This window comes from Grammomys surdaster, unplaced genomic scaffold (assembly GCF_004785775.1).
Source record: "Grammomys surdaster isolate TR1022 unplaced genomic scaffold, NIH_TR_1.0 125941, whole genome shotgun sequence".
NCBI lineage: Eukaryota > Metazoa > Chordata > Mammalia > Rodentia > Muridae > Grammomys > Grammomys surdaster.
In genome coordinates, this window is record NW_021620763.1 from 25734 (window position 1) to 47337 (window position 21604).

The following is a 21604-nucleotide window of genomic DNA, read 5'->3' on the forward strand; positions in this document are numbered from 1 at the left end:
AGATGACATCTAACTGCGAGAAACCCGACCGCCACTAAACGCCGGTTAAACCACCTCGGAGACTGATGTGCGGAGTGGACTGGGAAACCGGTCCCCACACACTGTCCACGCTGGCTCCCCACGGAGGCCCACCCACACCCGCGGTCCGCGGCAAGATGCAGTGATCTCAGCCCTCCCGCTCCTCCGCACTTCCGCCTCAGTAGGTGTCATGGCGCTAGGTGGCTGAATGGTTCCGGCGAGGCGGGGCCGGCGGGATGAGGGCGGTCGCTCGGGGCTCCACTTGTCGGGTCTGGTGACAACGGCGGCTGCGGAGCGAAGGGCCGGGCCGTGGCCCCGGACCGCAGGGGAGGCCGAGGCGGGAGCGCTCGGCGCTGAGGCGGCGGCGGCGGCGGCGGCGGGAAGGGGCCGGGTGGCAGGGCAGGCGGGAGGCTGGCGAGGCTCCGGCCGCAGGACGGGCGCGGGGACGGCTCCGGGGGGCGGGGGCCGGGGCCCGGGCTGGCTCGTGCGGGGGGTATGATGACCCGGCGGCGGGGCCCCGGATCGCGTCTCCTCCGCCGCCTCCTCGCGGCGGCCCCGACTCGAGGCTGAGAACTACACACACCGGCGGTGAGTGAATCAAGCTCGGTGAGGGGATGGGGCCGTGAACTGCGGGGGTCGGCGCCCCGAGGTGAGACGGAGCGAGCCGTGGACTCCTGTCGGTGGCCGACTTGCGCGGGGCGCCTCTCTCGCCAGGCCCCGCGCGGCCCTGGGGGCCCCGTCCTGCTGCCTGGCTGCGAGCGGCCGGACGCCACTGCGTGCGGGAGAAAATGGGCAACTCCCCCTGCCTGTTGTCTTTCCCTCCGGAACGTGTTGTTGTCCTCAGGTGACAGGGGTCGGTCTGGTATCTCCTCACCATACGGGTCCCCACCCCAACCGCGGGCTGCAGTGGTAGTTCTCTGTGTAAAGCTTGCTTGTGCATGTCACCCCACTGCCTGTAGCTGTAGGTCGGGAGTTTTTGTGCCTTTGGGGACTGGGAAACCGCATCTAGAGAAAATCGAGTTGGTTGGATTAGTTATGGAAGCTTTTCTAGTCTCTTGGTTCATGTTCTGTAATTTTGAGTATGTAATTTGTGATGGTGGTAAGGCTATGTGGGGACCAGCCTGCCTATGTTTATCTCTGCAAGCCGAAGCTAGAGGTCTTTTTCAAAGGGAAACTTGCAGCCCGTCGTTACTTTCAAAGCCAAGAACAACAAAATCCAAAATATTAAAGGAAAAGATGGAAACAACCAAAAGCCTTTGGGTAGGACCCACACTATAAACAGCTCTGCAGGGCAGCGTCCCCCTTTTGTGCTTGGCAACCGAGACCTAAAACTTGGTCTCCAGGAGCGTTGGTCTAACCTCCAGTTTGTTATGGTGACGAACCGTGAGCAATGGCCTGTGTGTTTATGCTGGGCGCGTTTTCTTTCCTGTTTGGAGATGGGTACTGGGACGGGAAGCGGGAAAGGGAGTGGGGGCAAGCTCCAGTAAGTAAATCTTTTCTCTACATAACCAGTGACTCAGTTGTGTGTGCTCAGAAGATGCACATTCTTCTCTCTTTAGTGACACTTTGAGAATTCTCAGTAGTGTAGTACAGCCACATACTAGTTTCAAGCTTAGATTCCGTTGCCCCAGTCCGCCCTTTATCTTGTTTCCTAGTAACTGATGAAAACAGCAGCATGGCTTCCTGCTCTAGATGGAGTCGGGTTAAATTAAGTGGCGGATGCCCTCAGCAAAACCTACAATTTTGCTCTTGTTTGTGTAAAGCTATTTTTGATTCATGGTCTGTAGATTTTTTTTTTTTTTTTGGTTAAGATTATAGAGAATGCAAACCATTGCCATTTTTTGATGGGGGGGGGGAGGAGTCACTTAAAAGCCTAAAGCTTCCTGTAAAACATTAAAAAAACCCAGCAACTCATTTTACCTAACCACTGTTATTCAACTGGTATTTTGAGTCTTTTTTGCATGCAATTTTCTCAGGATTCGGTGTTGCAATATGATAGAGGCTTTTAGATACTCTTCTTGGCAGCACAAGCCTTTAATCCCAGCACTCAGGAGGCAGAGGCAGGAGCATCTATCTGGCCAGCCTGGGTCTACAGAGCAAGTTCCAGAACAGCTAGGGCTGTATAGAGAAACCCTGTCTCACAAACCAACCAACCAACCAACCAACCAAACAAACAAAGAAACAAAAAAAGATACTCTTCTTGGCTTGAAGGATATTTTGGTAGTTTTTGAGATTGAAGCTAGAGGCTGCCAAACCGGTAAAGCAGCTGACAAAAATGTTGGCTCTTGTTGGCAGGTTGTTTCTGATAGCCTCCTGAACAAGTTGATCTCTGGACACTGTATTTTACAGATTTTAGAGCAAGTTGATTGGTAAAGAGATTTAAAATCAAACCAGATCTTCCTCCTGAAAAAAAAAAAATGTCAAGAGGTCACATTTCTCTGGAAAACAGAATTCTTGTCTTCTTTGTTTTTATAAGCACAGAACTATCAATGGTTTGTTGGTAGAGATCAGTGAGCCAAACCTGCCTGTGAACTTCTTACACTTGGAACTTGTGAAGCTTGTTAGTTTTGTATTTTAATTGGTTCTTTTGTAGTTTGAATAATTTTGTAAGCCTGAGCAGCCTGATCTGTCAACTGTCCTTTTTTTGACTGTGTGACAACAATCTGTTTTTGTTACAGGCCTTTCCCCCTCCTACTTACTAGCCAGTTTCTTCCCTTACAATTCATGCCATTTTGGACACAAATTATTAAAATCATTTCCCTGAACTAACACTTAATTTGATTTTCTTTTTGTTGTCTGTTGTAAAGAACACAGGCTAAGGCTCTGTTGACCAGGCTTGGTCTCACACTCCTGAGCTGAAGTCCTGCCTCAGCTTTACTGAAACTTCATTGTGCCTGGTATGGGTGTATTTTTGGTTTTGATTTTGTCTTTTGTCTATTTTTAGTTGTAGAAATTCAGCCAGTGTATGCAGCATAATGTATTTCTCAGTAGTGTATATTTGTTACATTTGTGTGTGTGTGTGTACATACACATGTGCATGGATTCAGGAAAAAACAAATTGCAGGAATTGGTTTTCTCTAATGTGGGTGTGGGGGATAAACTCATTTTTTCTTTTTAGGCTTAGCAGCAAGTGCCTTTACCCAATGAGCCATTTTGCTGGCTCTCTAGTGCCTTTTATACTTTCATTTTATTTTTTCCTTTTTGGTGCTTTATCACTTCGGCAGCCTTCTAAGGGTATTGAATCCCCTTTGGATTCTTTAAAGGCACCTGGTACCATATTTTCTTTGTTACTTAATGAAAGTAACCAGCATTTTGCTCATTAGCTCTGGGTAAAACTTATTTGGCCTTTTTGAGTTTCTTTTTGTTCCATTTTAGAATTAGAAATTTAAGAAAAGACTCTTTTAAAGTAGCTGTAAAAGTCCAGTACTGTTTTTCTTTTCTTCTACTTTTTTCTCCAGTCAAATACATTTCCTTCCTCTACACAGTTACTCATTTTCCATATCCCTTGCAGTCTGGCAAAAGTCACCTCATTCTTTTTGAAAGAGCCTCGGTGTACCTCCCGTCTGCCCAACCATTGTTACCTTATTTAAGCTGTGCTTCCTTTAGATCCTTGCTGACTGATTTGAACAGGGCCCTCCCTCACAAGGTATTATTCATGTTTTATAGTGATCTCTCTTGTTAGTTTGACTTTGCTCTTATATTGGAAACTCTTAGTGCTGTCATTTTATTTCAAACTTTATAAACCTTGTTGACTATATCTTGTATACATAGTAAAATAATGCCTTTTCCCAATACTCTTTTGTTTTATTGCTATCCATTTGTTATGCAAAACCAGTCTAAGCAAGTATTGAAACTTGGGAAAATACCTTACCCAGAAGGAAAGTATCCTTTAGCCAGTTTATCAAAACATCAGAGCATTTTTTAAATGGCTGAAGGTACACAGAGCTGTAGATACTCTCCTGGCAGCTAAAACCACCTTTCCACACCCTGTTTTGCAATACTAGCTGGGAAACTTGCTTGTAATATGCAGGCCCATATGAAGGAAGGAAGTACTGCAAAGGGGTGGCAAACCTGTTATGAAATGTTCTGTGTCAGTGGTGTCCCAGCTTACTAATCTGCTCTCTACTGCTGACCACTCACAGACCTGTGCTGCTTCCAGCTTGTCACTCTACCATTACTTGAGTGTTGTCTCAGGCTAGAAGCTTGGATCTCTGAAAGCCTTTTTATGCATTGTTCTCAACTGGTGAGGAAGACTGATCAACATAGTCTAGCCATGTGCCTGATAAAAAGGAGAAGGTAGATGTTTATGCAAACCAACAAGCCCTAACACTGATCTGAGATTTATTGGGGCCTAGGAAAGGTAGACATTAGGAAAAGCAAAGGCGCCTGGCAGTGGTGGCACACTCCTTTAATCCCAGCATTTGGGAGGCAGAGGCAGGTGGATTTCTGAGTTCGAGGCCAGCCTGGTCTACAGAGTGAGTTCCAGGACAGCCAGGACTACACAGAGAAACCCTGTCTCGAAAAACCAAAACAAACAAACAAACAAACAAAAAAAAAGAGTATAATTTAGGGAATACCATTTAGGCTGTTTAAGTAGTTCAGAATTTAAGTAAGTAGTGCAGTGGACTGGAGGAAACTGAGTGGAGTAAAAGGTAGTTAAATTTCTGGTAAAAGAATTTCCTTAAATTTTTACTTTTATGTATGTAGGTAAATGTACCCGTGCATGCCGGTGCTGAGACCAGGTTGATGTTGTGTGTCCTCTATTAGTAGCCGCCTTATGTTCTGAGACATGGTTTTTCACTGAGCCTGAAGCTTGCCAATTTTCCAGAGAGCTCCAGGCATCCACCTCTTTCTGCCCCAGCACCGGCATGCCCCTCGACACCTAACTGTTACATGGGTACTAGGGATTGAATTCAGGTCCTATGTGCACCTCATTTACTGAACCACCTCCCTAGCACCTTCTTGTCTGTATTTTCTTTCTCTTTCCTTCCTTCCTTTTTCTTTCGTTTGTTCTTTTGTTTATTTGATTTACTTATGTTTTTTGAGACAGGGATTTCTCTGTGTAGCTTTAGGTGCCCTGAAACTCCCTCTGTAGACCAAACTGACCTTGAACTCAGAGATCTGCCTGCCTTTGCCTTCTGAGTGCTAGGATTAAAGCCGTGTCCCACCACTGGTGGCTCTTGTTTTACATTTATAAAAAATGTATTGTTGGGCTGGAAAAATGGCTTCGTGAGTAGAGGTGCTTGTTTCCAATGCCTGGCCTTGTATGGCCACCTGAGGTTGATCCTGGGAACCTGTGTAAAGGTAGAAGGGAGAAGTGAGTCCACAGAGTTGGTTTATGAACTCTAGATGCACACTGTGGCATGTATGACCACCACCGTGGCATGCACATACATGTAAATGAAACTTGTATTCTCCTGAAGTAATTGTCTCTGAGGTTTACTGCCTCTGTCTGCTAACCTAGGCCTAGTCCTGGAAGCTTCTAGCTTCCAAGCAATCTTATTTATGTCTCGAATATTTTCAGCTTCTGAGACTTACGACTGAATAAGCCCAACCTTTCTTGTTCTTTCTGATCTCTGGCTGGCTGGTTCAACTCAGCTGTTCTGGCCCAAACTCCTCTCCAAGCTGGCTGATTCAATCTGGTCTCCCTCTTCTCCCCCCCCCCCTTCCTCTCTCGATCTCCTTTCTCCCTCTCCTTTCTCCCTCTCTCCATCTCCTGACCTCTGCTTGACCTCAAACTGACTCTAGCAATCTGTTCTATCTTCCTGCTCCTTCTCATTCTCTGGCTTTACCTAATATTTTATCTACCTGTGTTGTCTAGGTTGTTCTCTCTTCAGCCTGTCTTTGTAAAACTCTCCTGATAAAACAACCTATATCTCGGCACTGCACTCTTAAGTAGCTTTCCTCTCGTTAACTCTCCTAAGTTGGCCATATCCTGTTCTGATAAATATTTCTCTGATCTGCAACTTAATTAGACATCACTTTCAAACATGGCTGCTTCCTTCTACAAACTAACTTGACCTTTATTGTCTGAGATTAAAAGTGTTTACTAAGGGCTTGTCTATATTACAGCCAGGGGGATTAAAGTTGCATGCTAAGGGCAGAGCCTCACCACAACTAGAAACAGGTTTTTCCAGTAAATAACCCAATCTTGGGCTTCACAAATCTGATCAAATATCCGGTAACACATACACTCACTAATAATATAAATAGTAAATTAAAGCATGTTCTTTCCCTTACCTGTCTAATGTTAAGAATGTGTGTCAGAGTATATATTGGAGAATATGCACTTCCTTATATAGACATATAAGCCAGGACAGATACTGGGAGAATTCAATATAAAGTATTGGTTTTAGGCTATTTAGGTCATTGGTTGTTAAATTATGCCAGAGAGGAAAGATGACATTGAACAAAAGCAGCATGAATTTATTATAGGCACATGGGGGTGAGGGGGTTATGTAGCGGATGGAAGTTACACATGCCTTTAATCCCAGTTCTTGGGAGGCAGAGGCAGGGGGAATCTTTGAGTTTGAGTTTAGTTTGGTCTACAGAGTGAGTTTTAGGACAACCAGGGCTAACACAGAGAAACCATGACACAAGCTTTGAAAAAAATGCTTATCTTTGCTGTGATACCAGACCATTCCTTACAGTGTTATAATTTAATACCTTGTGGCAGGATCACTTCCCTATAGTAAGTGCAGTGTGGAGTGTATGCCACAGAGTAGAGAAGCTCTGAAATAACCATGTTTAAAGCCTTTCAGTCCAGCAAGGTCCAGCTCTCCTTTGAGTAGTAAACACAAGTGCTAAAGTCTTGGCCTGTTAATTCTAGTTTGGGATTATTCCAGGGAGCAAATTTGTTAGTATATTACATTAGTTGTCATTGGAAAGTAAATTTTGAAATGAAACTTTGTTTATTGCTAGATCCAAGAGGTGCAACATTTCAGGAAGTCAGTAATACCATTTGATTTATTGGGAACTATCTTCAAGTGCATTAGTTTGTGGTTTAACAGAGTATACAGAAAAATACCCACAGTTGTTAATTCTGTCCCATATTTTTTAGAAAAATCTTACCTAGGAAAAGAATTGATCTTCATTTGCAAAGGCCAATTTGTGGGACAGTATCTATGCCTAGAAATGGCTTTTTAAAGCCTCACTTCAGAGTATAAATAACAGTGTTGGTTTTTCTAGGTCACTGTGATTCTGTATTTTCTTCTCACCTTGTTACTGAGGTCTGAGTGTCAGCTACTTGAGGAGTGATGGTAAAATATGTACCTGTGAGAAAGGCTAGTGAAATTGTTTTCTTTCTTTTTTTTTCTTTTTTTTTCTTTTTCTTTTTTTGTTTGTTTGTTTGTTTTTTCCTTGTATGGATTACGTATGTTTTTCGAACATGTTCTCCCCCATCCCCCACCCCCGGTGATGTTGAGTGAAAACTTGAAGTTTAGTATTTGCAATTTTGTTATGGGGTCAAAAGTTGGTGATAACATCATTCTTTTTTTTCGAGACAGGGTTTCTCTGTATAGCTCTGGCTGTCCTGGAACTCACTCTGTAAGACCAGGCTGGCCTCGAACTCAGAAATCCACCTGCCTCTGCCTCCCAAGTGCTGGGATTAAAGTCGTGCGCCACCACCGCCCGGCTGATAACATCATTCTAAAGATGTAATATTTTTAAGGACTATCTAGTTATGAACATTACAAAAAAAATTGGCCAAAAGTCGTGATGCTTGTGAGTCCTGCATTCAGAAGATGGAGGGAGGAAGGGAGGAAGAACAGGAGTTCAAGGTCATCCTCAGGTACATTGTAAGTTTGAGGCTAGCTTGCGCTCTGTAGAAACTGTCTTAAAAAACAGAAACAATAAATAAGGGGATTATTATGTGAGTTCTTTCCAGTATGACTTTATGACCTTGTCATTTTTGTTTGAGGAAGGGTCATAACACCTGTGCTGGTCTCACAGTAGCCAAGGGTAGCCTTGAACTCCTGGTTCTACTGCCCTGCTTCTCAAGTTCAAGAATTACAAATATGTGCTACCAGGAACCTCTGTCCTTTTGTAGCTGCAGCAAACTATAAATTTTATATTGCATAAATACTGTGTTCCATGTTTTTGGTTGAATTGTTAAATTTCTATTTCAGTAAGGAAAACAAATTGGATGATTTACTTTTCTTAGTTTGGCTCAATTTTATGATGGCAAGTAATACTGTGCATATATTTTAATAGATAAGTTTAGTAAAGGAACTACTTGGTTTCAGGTTTTCTTTTTATATTTGGTTTTACATAGGTGATGTAAGTAGGCCAAGATGCTTTGCATATTCATGACCTTGTAAGTTGAAGTGCACTGGTCTTAGCTTTTAATTTGTGCTTTTTTTCTCTTTGAGGTCCATTGCAGATAGCTTTAAGTTGTAATCAAGCACAAAGAAGTGCACACCTTTGCCTCCCCCCCCCCCTTTCTTTATATGCGGGGCCAGGGGTCAAATCCAAGGCTCTGTGCATTCTGGGCAAACACTGTTTCAGACCTCAGCTTCAGCCCTACACAGTGCTTTTTGATGATCTGTAACATTCTTTGTCATGTTTCCGTCCTTTCTAGTTGTATGTTTATTTTCTTATGACTTGTAAAATTGTACTATGTGGGTTGGAGTGGAGACTTCAACCATATCTTAAGAACTATGCAAATAAAACAGAAGGACTTGTAATGAAAAACAAAACCAAAGCCAAACATTTGAAAATACTACAGTTTATGTATGAATGATAGTGACTTGTAGATAATGAAGTTGGTAGGCAGGAGTCAAGTCTTTCTTCCAGCAAGTATTGTGTTTATATTACACTAACAGGTCTGGAAGGGCCTAGGTGATAGACGTGAAGAAGAAAACATAGAGTATCTGTCCTCATGGAATTTATATTGTGGCTAGGGATGTGGCACTAAATGTAAAGTCATAAGAGAACAGTAAATCAGTAGTGGAGGAGATGGCTGTGATGGGTGTGGGTGAGAGAGGGAGACAAGAGTTTTGTGTTAGGAGCCTGATGGAGAGAGAAAACGGAGTTGCTTTGCCCGAGCTAAATAAAGAGCTGGGTGTGGTGGCATATGCCTATCATCTCAGCCTCAGGAGGCTGAGGCAGGAGACGAGTCAAAGTGGGAATACTGGTCAGCAAGAACATTTGGAGAGGTTTTTGGAGAGGGTTTTAAGTCTGTGTACGTTTGTGTGCTTGTAGGTACAGGTGTGCGTATGTAGGCAAGAGATGGCTGTCATGTGTCTTGCTCAGTTGCTCTCCATCTTATTTTTTGAGACAAGATTTCACTGAACTCAGAGTTTACTGATTCAGCTAGACTGGATGGCCACCAAGCCTCATCCTGTCTCCATCTCCCCAATGTTGGGATTACAGGTGCATCTTGCTGAGCCTGGCTTTTTATGTGGGTGCAAGGGATCTTAACTCAGGTGCTCATCACCCTACTGATCAAGCCATCTTCCTAGCCTCTTGGTGAACATTTTATCTCCATCTCTATGTACTGAGGGTTGAATCAATGCTTTGCATATGTTAAGCAATACAAGCTAAGCTAGCATTCTACCATTGAGCTATATTCCCAGCTACTGCCACACCACTATTTTTTGCTATTCTCAACTTTATTTTGAAACAGGGTCTCTCTCTCAATAAGTTACAGACCTTAAATTCAGTCTGTAGTGTACCTTGACCTTGTGATTCTCCTGCCTCTCAGCCTTTTGAGTAGTTGGGATTAAAGGCCTGCACCACAAGATCTGTTTTGAAGATCTTTAGCTTTAATGCCCAAAGTAGTGGAAAACTTCTGGGGGAAATGGGAAGAGATTAAGAAAAGAGGTTAAGGAAAGACAGATATCTAGCCTGCTGTTTAAAAGCAAAGATGTCAAAAGTTCAACACCTTCCTCAGCTACATAGCAAGCTTGAGGGCATCTTGGATGCTAAAGGTCCTGTCTCAAAAACAAAACAAAACAAAACAATAAAAAACAACCCTAGCAACAAATAAAAGCAAAGAATCCCTTGTGTGTTTAAGGCAATTATTTTTTTTCTTTTTTTTTTTTTAAAGATTTATTTATTTATTATATATGAATACACTGTAGCTGTCTTCAGACACACCAGAAGAGGGCATCAGATACCATTACAGATGGTTGTGAGCCACCATGTGGTTACTAGGATTTGAACTCAGGACCTCTGGAAGTGCAGTCAGTGCTCTTAACCACTGAGCCATCTCTCCAGCCCTTTTTTTTCTTTTCTTTTTTTTTTTTTTTTTTTGTTTTTTGTTTTTTGTTTTTTTTTTGTTTTTTTGAGACAGGGTTTCTCTGTGTAGCCTTGGCTGTCCTGGAACTTACTCTGTAGACCAGGCTGGCCTCGAACTCAGAAATCCGCCTGCCTCTGCCTCCCAAGTGCTGGGATTAAAGTCGTGCACCACCACCGCCCGGCAAGGCAATTCTTAAGAGGCTGTTTGCATTGTAAACTAGCATGGTGGAAAAAATGGCTGACTTGAACTATACTTAGGCTGTAGTTCAGCCAAGTAGTAGTTTGTGAAGAAAGGGAGAAGAGTGAGTCCACATGGTGAGTATGTGCCTGGAGCTACCGCTCTGCCTGTGTTAAATAGCTGCAGTCTGAATAGCTCCAAGAGAGGCTATGGCTGTTGCCGTGTACAGGTGAGGAAGCAGAAACCCATTGCTCCCTGGATTTTGGCTTGCGTGAGTGGGCATTTGGTGTATTCTGTACGTGAGAGAAAGTTGAGAGTGGAGTGCAGGCTTGTAAATTTAATTTTGGATATGCTGAATTTGAGGTATCTGTCTTATAATCAAGTGAGCATAAGATAAGATGTGGATAAGATTTGTAGATTTGTTGGGAAGAGTAGAAAGAGGAGGTGAGGAGTCTGGATTCGAGATAGAATTTTTTTTAGATTTTTTTCTTTCTTTTTTTTTTTTTTTGCAAATGACATTCTAGGATATAATTACTGAAAAGAGGGAGAGTGCAGGACTAGGAAAGGGGTTTACTGTCAAGCCTCAAGGCCTCTGAAGGTCCTAATGGCAAAAAGAGAGCAGATGAGTGTGTGTTTTGTGCTGGATGTTTGGGCTTTATTATTTTTTCTTTAACAAACAAACAAACAAACAAACAAACAAACCAGCTTCAAGTGCAGTCCTTTGGCTTACTGAACTTGAGGGATCTGTGGGGTGTTCAGGGCAGTTGGACTGTCTTCACTTCTCCTCATACCTTCTTTACAATTCTCTTTCCTTCTTTCTCCTCCCTCTTCTCTCTCTTCTATCTCTCTCTTCTCTCTTTCCCTCCCTCCTTCCCTTACCTCCCGCCGCCCCCAAGTCTTTGACTCACTGTGTAGTCAAGCATGATTTCACATATGTGATTGGTATGTCATGGTAATACTGTGAAGGCCGTAGGACAACTTGTGGGAGTCACCTGTCTCCTTCCACCATGAGTATCTGGGAAGAAAACTCAGGTTGATGGGCTCGTCAGCAAAGCACTGAGTATCCTACCACCTGATCCTGTCTTGTTCTAAGAGTAACTTTCTGTAGAAAGTTTTCTTCTTCAGAAGATACTCTCTCCTCTTGTCATCAACCTGATTGATTTCTTTTGGTCAGTGGCAATCTTTTCCAGTGTTGGAGAACACAACACTATTTTATGTTTGACTTGTACAGAGTAGTTAGCCTTTGCTCTGGCACAGTATGGACACTATATGTGTAAATCTCAGTTGAGGCTGAATTTGCCTTTGAGAGGAGGGAAACAGTGCAGTATAGGTCTTGTCAGTTCCACATGTTGTCACATATGCTGTTGGTGAGCTTTGCGTCTTGAGCCCTGTGGTCTCATTCTTCCTTTCCTTCCATGTAGGTATGGCATCACAGCTGCAGGTGTTCTCCCCCCCATCAGTGTCGTCGAGTGCCTTCTGCAGTGCGAAGAAACTGAAAATAGAGCCCTCTGGCTGGGATGTTTCAGGACAGAGCAGCAACGACAAATATTATACCCACAGCAAAACCCTCCCAGCTACACAAGGGCAAGCCAACTCCTCTCACCAGGTAGCAAATTTCAATATTCCTGCTTACGACCAGGGCCTCCTCCTCCCAGCCCCTGCAGTGGAGCATATTGTGGTAACAGCTGCTGATAGCTCAGGCAGTGCCGCTACGGCAACCTTCCAAAGCAGCCAGACCCTGACTCATAGGAGCAACGTTTCTTTGCTTGAGCCATATCAAAAATGTGGATTGAAGAGAAAGAGTGAGGAAGTGGACAGCAACGGCAGCGTGCAGATCATAGAAGAACACCCCCCTCTCATGCTGCAGAACAGAACCGTGGTGGGTGCTGCTGCCACGACCACCACTGTGACCACCAAGAGTAGCAGTTCCAGCGGAGAAGGGGATTACCAGCTGGTCCAGCATGAGATCCTTTGCTCTATGACCAACAGCTATGAAGTCTTAGAGTTCCTAGGCCGAGGGACATTTGGACAGGTGGCAAAGTGCTGGAAGCGGAGCACCAAGGAAATTGTGGCCATTAAGATCTTGAAGAACCACCCCTCCTATGCCAGACAAGGACAGATTGAAGTGAGCATCCTTTCTCGCCTAAGCAGTGAGAATGCTGATGAGTATAACTTTGTCCGTTCTTATGAGTGCTTTCAGCACAAGAATCATACCTGCCTTGTGTTTGAGATGTTGGAGCAGAACTTGTATGATTTTCTAAAGCAGAACAAGTTTAGTCCACTGCCACTCAAGTACATAAGACCAATCTTGCAGCAGGTGGCCACAGCCCTGATGAAGCTGAAGAGTCTTGGTCTGATTCATGCTGACCTTAAACCTGAAAACATAATGCTGGTTGATCCAGTTCGCCAACCCTACCGAGTGAAGGTCATTGACTTTGGTTCTGCTAGTCATGTTTCTAAAGCTGTATGTTCTACCTACCTGCAATCACGCTACTACAGGCAAGTGCAAAATACTGGAGGTCTGTCCTTGTGTTTAACATGCATAGCATAGAACTGTAACTTATTTCTACATAGAGTCTACTTATTTCTAGATTCCAAGATGGCCGCAGGGTTTGTTTCAACTTACATGTGTGTGTGGAGTTCCTTAAGTAACAGACTTTTCTTGCTGGAATCCTATTTAGTACTAGCAAATAACTCACATTTAATTCTTTTTTTTTTTTTTTTTTTTTTCCGAAACAGGGTTTCTCTGTGTAGCCCTGGCTGTCCTGGAACTCACTCTGTAGTCCAGGGTAGCCTTGAACTCTCGAACTCAGAAATCCATCTGCCTCTGCCTCCCAAGTGCTGGGATTAAAGGCATGCGCCACCACCGCCTGGCCACATTTAATTCTTAAAGTTGCTGGCTGAATTGTGCTATTATCTGGTTCATTCTTGACTACCATTACACCCAACTTTCCCTACTTGAAGGACTACAGAGATGTTCAATCTCCACAGATGCTGTTTTTCCTCAGCTCTTACCTTTGTGTGTAAATGTAAGGTTTAACCTTAGAAGCAATTTTTTCTTTTTCTTTTTTTCTGATGGCAAAAATTGTATTAGATGATTGCTGGGTCTTCTATTTGAACATTTGCTACAAGATTTTGAACTTACTTAGTTATCCTAGGATAGCTTGACCTAAGTATATTAGTGATTTTTATTTCTAGATGAATACTTCTAATATAAGGTCCTTTTATTATATTAAAATTCTTGAAACAGTATTTAAATGTTGTATACACAATTTTGTGTGTACTATATAACCAAGGCTTTAAAATAATACTTTTATTTTTTCAGATCTTTATTTAGTTATTAATCTTAAAGAATCTGATATCTAATTTTATATATATATATATATATATATATATATATGTATGTATATGTATATGTATATGTATATGTATATGTATATGTATATGTATATGTGTGTATATATTGAATATTGATAGTACAAGTGTCCAGTCAAGAAATGAGCATGGGTTGAGGTATGTAGCTCATAGATATAGGGCTTGCCTAGCCTGTGTGAGCCTGAGTCTAATGGCCCCTACCCCAAAATAAAAGCTTCCACCAAAAAATAAGTAATTAACCACAAAATATGTTTTCTTTTTTTCCTTTGAGGGAAATGTCTCTCTTGGAGACAAGCCTTGTCTAGTGTGGAACTTTCTATGTAGACCAGGCTGGACTTTAACTCCCAGAGATCAGCCTGAGTGTTTGGATTAGATTTACTATCTGTTTTGCTTTTTCTTTTTTTAATTTTTATTTTATGTTTATCGGTGTTTTGTCAGTATGTGTGTCTGTGTACTAAGAGTGTACCTGTGCCTGCAGAGGCAAGATCCAGTCCTCTGGCACTGGAGTTACAGATGGTTATGAGCTGCCATGTGTATGCTAGGAATTGAACCTGGGTCCTCTGGAAGAGCAGCCAGTGCTCCTAAGCACTGGGCTATCTTACCAAGCTCCATCCCTAGATCTTATGATTTTGAGGTTAACCTATTCTGTCAGGATGCCATTCCTTCTTAGGTTGAGTAATGTTTCATTGTATGTATTTACCACATTTTGTTTATCCGTCTTTTGATAGGCACTTGGGTTGTTACCACCTTTGGGCTTCTGTGAGTGATGCTGCTGTGAACATTGCTGTCCTTGTATCTCAGTTCTTATTTTCAGGCCTGTAGAGCAAGGCCTGTGGACTTGCTAGGTCCTAGGGAATTGTAGTAGCTTTGAGAATCTACAAGACTTTTCCAATCCTACCAGCAGCACATGAGAGTCCCAGTTTCTCCATGTTTCCTCCCACACTTGTTATTTTCTATGTATTTTAAAATAGCTCTCTTTATGGGTATAAAGTGGTATCTCAGGTAGTTTTGATTTACATTTTCCTAATTAATAATACTGACAGTTTTTCATGTCTTTATTGCTACCTTATACTTTGTTTGGAGAGATACTCATTCAATTCCGCTAACCAAATTTTCAATTGGTTTTGTTACATTTTAGAAATTAAAAAAAAATACATTCTAGGCATTAATAGATGTGATTTTCAAATATTTTGTCTCCTTTTATAGTTTTTGAACCTGTGGCTAGTGTTTAATACACAGGTATTCTGAACCTTGGTAAAGTTTGGCTTGCTTTTTTTCTGTGGTTTATTCTTCAGATGTCAGTGTTACAAATTCATCGGCACATAGTTTAACTCCTGTTTGCGTCTATAGTCTTGGACTTTTAGCTACTGCATTTCATTTAGCTATTTCATTTTGGGACAAGGTTTTACTATATAACTCTTGTTGACCTGGCACTTGGTAACTCAGGCTGGCTTTGAACTCAGCACTTTTTCTTGCCTCAGCCTCCTGAGTGCTTGGATTGCAGGCATGGGCTACTGCACCTTGTTCAATTTTTATTGTTTATTTTTATTCCATGTGATTGTTTAGTTCACACAGTGACCTTTGCTCAAAAAACTGTTTCCCCATTGAATGGTTTTGGTACCTTTGACCGTATACTTAAGAGTCCTTTATTTTATTGTTATTCTCTGTATGATTATCTATAAGGTAGGTTTTTCTATCTTTTCTTCAAAAAATAATAGAATTTAATAAGAATAACATTGACATTGCAAATTTCCTCAGGTAGTGCAGTACTGACATTTTAATGATAGTCTTTTTTTTTTTTTTTAACTTAAAAACTCTTTAGCTTTATAAAACTATGACCTGTTTTACTTGAAAGGAACTTGGAAGGCCTGTGGTTTCTGGTTTCATGCTGCTCTTGGCAACCTAGGCTAATTTTGAAATTTTCACTTCAGTTTATTTATGACTTGGGATATTTAGACTCCAACTACATTTGCTTCTGATCCACTTTAAATACCCGCCCCCCAGTACAAATGCACCAAATGCTTACAGGTGTGTTGTAGAGCTGGTGCTGCCCCACTGACTTGACTAGGGAGGTGAGAAGGATCAGCTCTGGCAGGAGCTTATCAGCTCTGAGTCTTTTCTTTGTGTGTGCAGGTGTTCAGTAACTGTGTGTCCTCTCAGAGATAACCAAACAGCTTTAAAATTGAAAAAGACAGAACAAAAGGAGATGCAAGTTATTTTACAAAATCATTTACATAAAGACTCAAAATGAGTTGTGGGACACATTATCCTCCTTAGTCGTCTCTGACTGGCAATCTGTTTGACGACTTTTCAATATTAGATTGCTAGTCTTTGGGCCTTTTTCGTATCCTTATAATTTTAGTTTTGATTTTAGAAAAAAATAAGGTTTCCTAAGTTTTAAAGTGTTCTTCAAAGCTTCTTATAAATTTGGTGGTTGTCTTTAAGAGTAATTTCAAGAGGAAGTAAGTTTACTTCTTAAAAGTTCATTCTGTTCCCACGCCATCCCTGTGCATGCAGCTGAGCATCCAGGGTTTGTGACTGGGGCTAGAATTTATCTGTGTGCCCTGTTGTCTCACTGTGGGACTTGATACCAAGGCTGAGGCAGGTGAAAGAGCTAGCTGTGCAGGGAGTCCTCCCTCAGCACCAGTTTCTCCTCAGTGAGCCTTAAACGTCCTCATATGTCTTTGTTGTCAGGGTTCACTAAGACCTTCTATTCTTCTCTGTGAAACCCTTTGGGATGGTGAAGCTGCCTTCAAATCCAGCCTTCTTACCCTTCTTTTAAGTTTATGTTGCTTTGTCCTGATGATAAGTTTGCCACTGTTAGCCGTAGGCATAGCAAAATGATCCAGGCCCTGGAAATGTTTCTCTAGCCTGCTAAATGTACACTGACTACTCCAAGCAAAGCTGCTGTCTTTGGGGCTTGAGTTTTAGGGAAAGAAGTTTGCCACACTTAACAATCCCAATGTTTTACTCTTTTAAACAAACTAGCTAACATTTATTTCAAGCTCAGATAACTTTGTTATTTATGGGCGGACACTGCTTAGAAGAGAAAAAGTATAGTTTAATTTATCCTATACAAACAATCTAATTTCCTGTAACAGTGAAACTACGGTTTCAATTTAAGCCACAGATGCAGGAAGTTGGACTTTTATGTAACATCTCTAATTTGATAAATAAGTAGATTTGATGCCTCAGATGGGAAGAAAGAAACTGAGTGTTCGTGAAAACAACCAGAGAATGATTTGTTCTCAGCTTGCTCTGGATGCCAGTGAACTAGGGCTTTCTGACCTTGGAGGAACTTTTCAGTCTAAAGAAGTTGAAAGTGAGGTGAATGCGCAGGGGCTGCTGTTTCTGCCACTTGGCCCTTGTAATTATGCCCCAGTGTTTGTACTTTAAGCCAGGGGATTGTGCTCCTGCTTCTGTTTCCTTAGTGCTGGGACCACAGGTATGTGCTTGGCTCACCCTTCTTATACAGAGAGTAGAACCAGAGTTTTCATGTCCATAGACCTTTTTTTTTTTTTTCCCAGTACTAAGAATCAAATTCAGGGCCTTGTGGTTGTTAAAAATGCTCCCTACCACTGAGTTACCCCTCCATAGACTTTATATTGAGAGAGGAGAAATTAAAGAAAACCAAGAGGAAAATACAGTGAAAATAATTTCAACATTTTCAGTAAAGAGGAAAATGTTCCATTCTCACTTCCTAGAAGTTAAGGTGAACATTTTTATTTTTAGGTCCAAGTGATGAAAACCCCCCACTGAAGCTTTCCTTTCTTATTCTTTTGCCTCCCTGCCTGCCTGCCTTCCTTCCTCCCTTCCTTCCTCACCCCACCCTAGTCCTCTTTTTATCTGTATACCTTTTCATTAGCTTAAATCCTGAGGTTTTCTTTAGTACTTGCCTTTGTGTAAGGGAAGTGGTGTTGTCTTGCATGAGTTCTCGCGGAATCCTTAGCAGCTTTTGTCATTCTAGAACCAGCCAGAACCTAGAGAAGGGATGATTCCAGATTCCACGTAATCTTCCTTTGTTTTGTTGTTTGAAAAGCTGGAATTACTGTTAAGCTGTGGTTTTTGGCTATTCCCTTCTGATCTACCTTTTATAAGATGGGACTGCTCACACCTCCCGATGCTCAGTTGATGCTTTGGAATGTTCTCAGCCCAGTTTTTAATTTTGGCATCAAGCCATGTCCACTTGCCCTGCCAGCTATTTCTGGTGCTGTCATGAACTTGGAAATTAATGTTGCTGCACACTGAAAGTAAGACTTTTTTCCTTTTCAGTTTTAGAAAAGCTGTTATTTTTTTTCTGTGTACTCTCATTCTCAGCTTTATTAATGCTCCAATTAGGCTTGTGTGATCAAAAAACACACTATAATGGTTGGAATTTAACTGAATTGTGAAATTCCATCAGTCATAAATGGCTGCAGTTACTTGCAACATCACACACCACTTTTCTCCTTTCTTTGTTTCTTTGGTTATTTTGTTTATGTTTTGTTTTGTTTGTTTGTTTGTTTGTTTTTTCAAGACTGAGTTTCCAGGATAGCCCTGGCTGTCCTGGAACTCACTCTGTAGACCAGGTTGGCCTCAGAAATCCACCTGCCTCAGCCTCCCAAGTGCTGGGATTAAAGGCGTGCGCCACCACCGCCCGGCTGTTCTGTTTTTTTTTATAGACCAGTCTCAGAGTTACAGTGTAGACCAGATGGGCCTCAAATTTGTAGTGATCCTTCCAGCTGGAATTACAGGAATGTGCAAGCATGCCCAGTAGGGGTGTGACTATTGAGGTTTTTTGTTTGTTTGTTTGTTTGATTTTTTTTTTTTGGGTTTGGTTGTTTTTTTAGTGAACACAACTGTAGTTCATATCAAATGCTACAAAAACTGATATTAGCTGTTCTACTCTAGCTGTCTAGCAGAATGAGTTTGAAAGGCCTAGATTTTCTACTATTTCAAGGTAAGGATCAGAAAATGGCTTAGAATCTCTGGAGTTTCCCAATCTACCCATTTCCTGATGTTTAATTGCTTGTAGAAGCTACTTTTTGGAAAGATATCCTAGGCAAGTCTTGTGATGCCTGCTTGTAGTCCTAGCACTTGGGACACCAAGGAGAATCCCAAATTCAAGGTCAGCTCGGGTCATAAATCGAGTGAGGCTACATAGCAAGACCCTGTTTCAAAATACCAAAACAGTAGACAACCAAAATCTAACCACAATTGTAATCAGTGGATCTTTTGTTGTTGCTGTTTTGTTTGTTTTTGCTAGACGGGGCTTCCCAGTGTAGCCCTGGCTGTTCCTGGAACTTGATCTGTAGACCAGGCTGCTCTTGAACTCAGAGATCTGCCTGTCTCTGCCTCCCGAGTGCCAGGATTAAAGGTATGTGTCATCACTGCCCATTGGGAGTAGAGATTTCAGTGGTTTTGTTTGTTTGTTTTTTAACGTATACATGGGGAAAACATGCATATGGAGGTCAGAGGATAACTTGTGGGGGTTGTTTCTCTTTCTAGCATGTGGACTCTGGATAGATCTCAGGTCTACAGGCCTGGCTTTTCTTTTGATCCATTTCACATTGTATGGACTTCATTTCAATCATCATTTGAGAAAGCCCATTTATGCATGCCACCATTCCAGATACATTTGTGAAGATATGAATGTAGGTCACTTTTATTTATTGAAAGTTAGCATGGTATATTTAATTCTGGAGTCAGATTTGAGTCAACTTTATCAGTTACTAACTGTAGTTTTAGGCAAGTTGTGCTTGTTCAGTGTCCTACTCTATCAGTTTATTAATTTACTTAAACTCTGCAGTGACCTTGTGTGCTACTGTCTGTATCGTCTATCAGGAGCCCAAGGCACAGAGTGGAAGTTAAGTGGTCGCAGCTATTCAATGATGAGCTTCAGTTCAAACTCTCTTAAGCTGGCTTTGGAGTCTGCTGCAAGTATCATCTTTTCAGAGATCATTTTTGTTGTAAAGATAGTAAAACAACTAAGGTGCTCAGAAGAAAAATTATGATCTTTTATTTATAATTCTAATGTTTTAAAAAATAGAGATGTTAATGTGTTCAATTATGTGGTACTGTCATGAACTCCAGTGGGATTATGGGATATGCAGATTATGTTGTATATTATCTTTCTTTTCTGCAGTTAAAAACTTGTGAATTCTGAAGCACATCAGGCCCCAGAGTTTTGACTGTGTAGTTGTGTACTGATGGTTGGTTTTCAGTTCCCTTAAACAAACATGCCTGTTGATGACACTGCAGCAGAATTTAGTCACCATAGTTAATTTTCCCAAGTAATGTTTGTTATTTCATCCTATATCTTTGTGTTTTGCTAGAGCTCCTGAAATTATTCTTGGATTACCATTCTGTGAAGCTATTGACATGTGGTCCCTAGGCTGTGTAATAGCTGAGCTGTTCCTGGGGTGGCCTCTTTATCCTGGTGCTTCAGAATACGATCAGGTAAGAGTGTTTATTTGTATGGACGTAAAAGGCAATGCTTCTTCAGACTGCTCAGGTCCGCATACAGACAGTACTTTCACAACAGTTGGAAAAACAGACAACACAGCACAGGAATACTGAGAAAATTAAGGGTGTGTGTACTAAGTGCATAAAATAGATATGGACAAATTGTCTACTATATTATTACCTATCAAAAATATGTACAAACACATTCTTTTAAAAAAATACTTCTTTTATTTTTGAAATTATAATTATGTATCGTTTCTCTTTACAAATCTAGTCTTAAAGGTTAAAGCTTTCCAAAAACTTACATATATGACCACTGAAAATACCATTCTTTTTTTGGAGACCCGGGAGACCCGGTCTCTGCATAGGCCTGAAACTCACTATGACTATGTAGACTATAGACTAGGCCGAGTGATAGGATTAAAGGCTTGTGCCATTCTTAAACTGAAACTCACGCATTACAATGCAGTGCTAAGCCTTAACTTGGTGTAGACTGTGCTATTGTAGCCGTCTGGCAGCCACCTCTTGGTGTTGTTAGACTGAGCTGAGAGGGTGGTGAGCATCCACTTAAAGTGCTGCATGCCGATCATCTCTGTTTAAGCACTCTGTTGATAGCTAGAAAAACTTGATCTCCTGGGCTTGTGCATTTTTCAGAAATATGTGTTAATCACCTGCTTATAGTTTTGGTAAGGTTTCTACCTAACACTAGGCTGTTAGCAGTTAAGTTTGGGGGATCCAGAACAGGGCGGAGATGAAGCTTCAGTAGCAGTGCATGTCTGACTAACACGGGAGAGCTGAGTTTGATACCCAACATTGGTTTGGAGGAGGTATATGCAAAATGTTGACTATAATACAGGATGGAACATTGGTGCCTTAACCCTTGTGTTGTTCAAGGCTGTTCAAGTTGTTGGTCAACTGTAGTTGCCAGTGCAATAGATTCTAGAGAAAGAAATGTGTTAACAGGTTTTAGATAGAGAAAAAGAAATCTATCTGTAACTGAAGATTATAAACTTTTTTTTTGGCCAGGCAATGAATGGTGCCTCAAACCTTTATTCCCAGCACTTGGGAGGCAGAGGCAGGTGGATCTCTGAGTTCAAGGACAGCCAGGGCTACACAAAGAAACCCTGTCTTCAAAACAAAACAAAACAAAAACAATTTTTTTCCTCTACCACCCATTTGGTCTAGAGTTATGTTTTCATCTCTGTAAAAAACAAGCATTTTATTTTATATTTCATATGATAGGCATTCTTCTGGCTCTGTACTGATTAACTCTGATTTAGTCAACCGAGTCTTATGAGTTCAGAGATGAAAGTACAGTAAGGCTTACCTGGAGTTTGGGGTAAGCTCTGG

General features: G+C 41.6%; 1 protein-coding gene across 2 annotated transcripts in view; it reads left to right on the top strand.

The window, feature by feature from the left end:
* The first annotated feature begins 427 nt into the window (after window positions 1-427).
* The window catches only part of Hipk1 (homeodomain interacting protein kinase 1), a 50269-nt gene continuing 29092 nt past the window's right edge, over window positions 428-21604 (top strand). Inside the window, exons 1-3 of one of the 2 annotated variants that reach the window (XM_028752973.1) lie at window positions 428-606; window positions 11857-12934; window positions 20125-20248. In XM_028752973.1, coding sequence (XP_028608806.1) covers window positions 11859-12934; window positions 20125-20248 — 1200 coding nt within the window. In that variant the 5' untranslated portion in view covers window positions 428-606; window positions 11857-11858. Of the gene's footprint in view, window positions 607-11856; window positions 12955-20124; window positions 20249-21604 lie in introns of those variants that run through there. The other variant, XM_028752974.1, reaches the window with a different exon arrangement.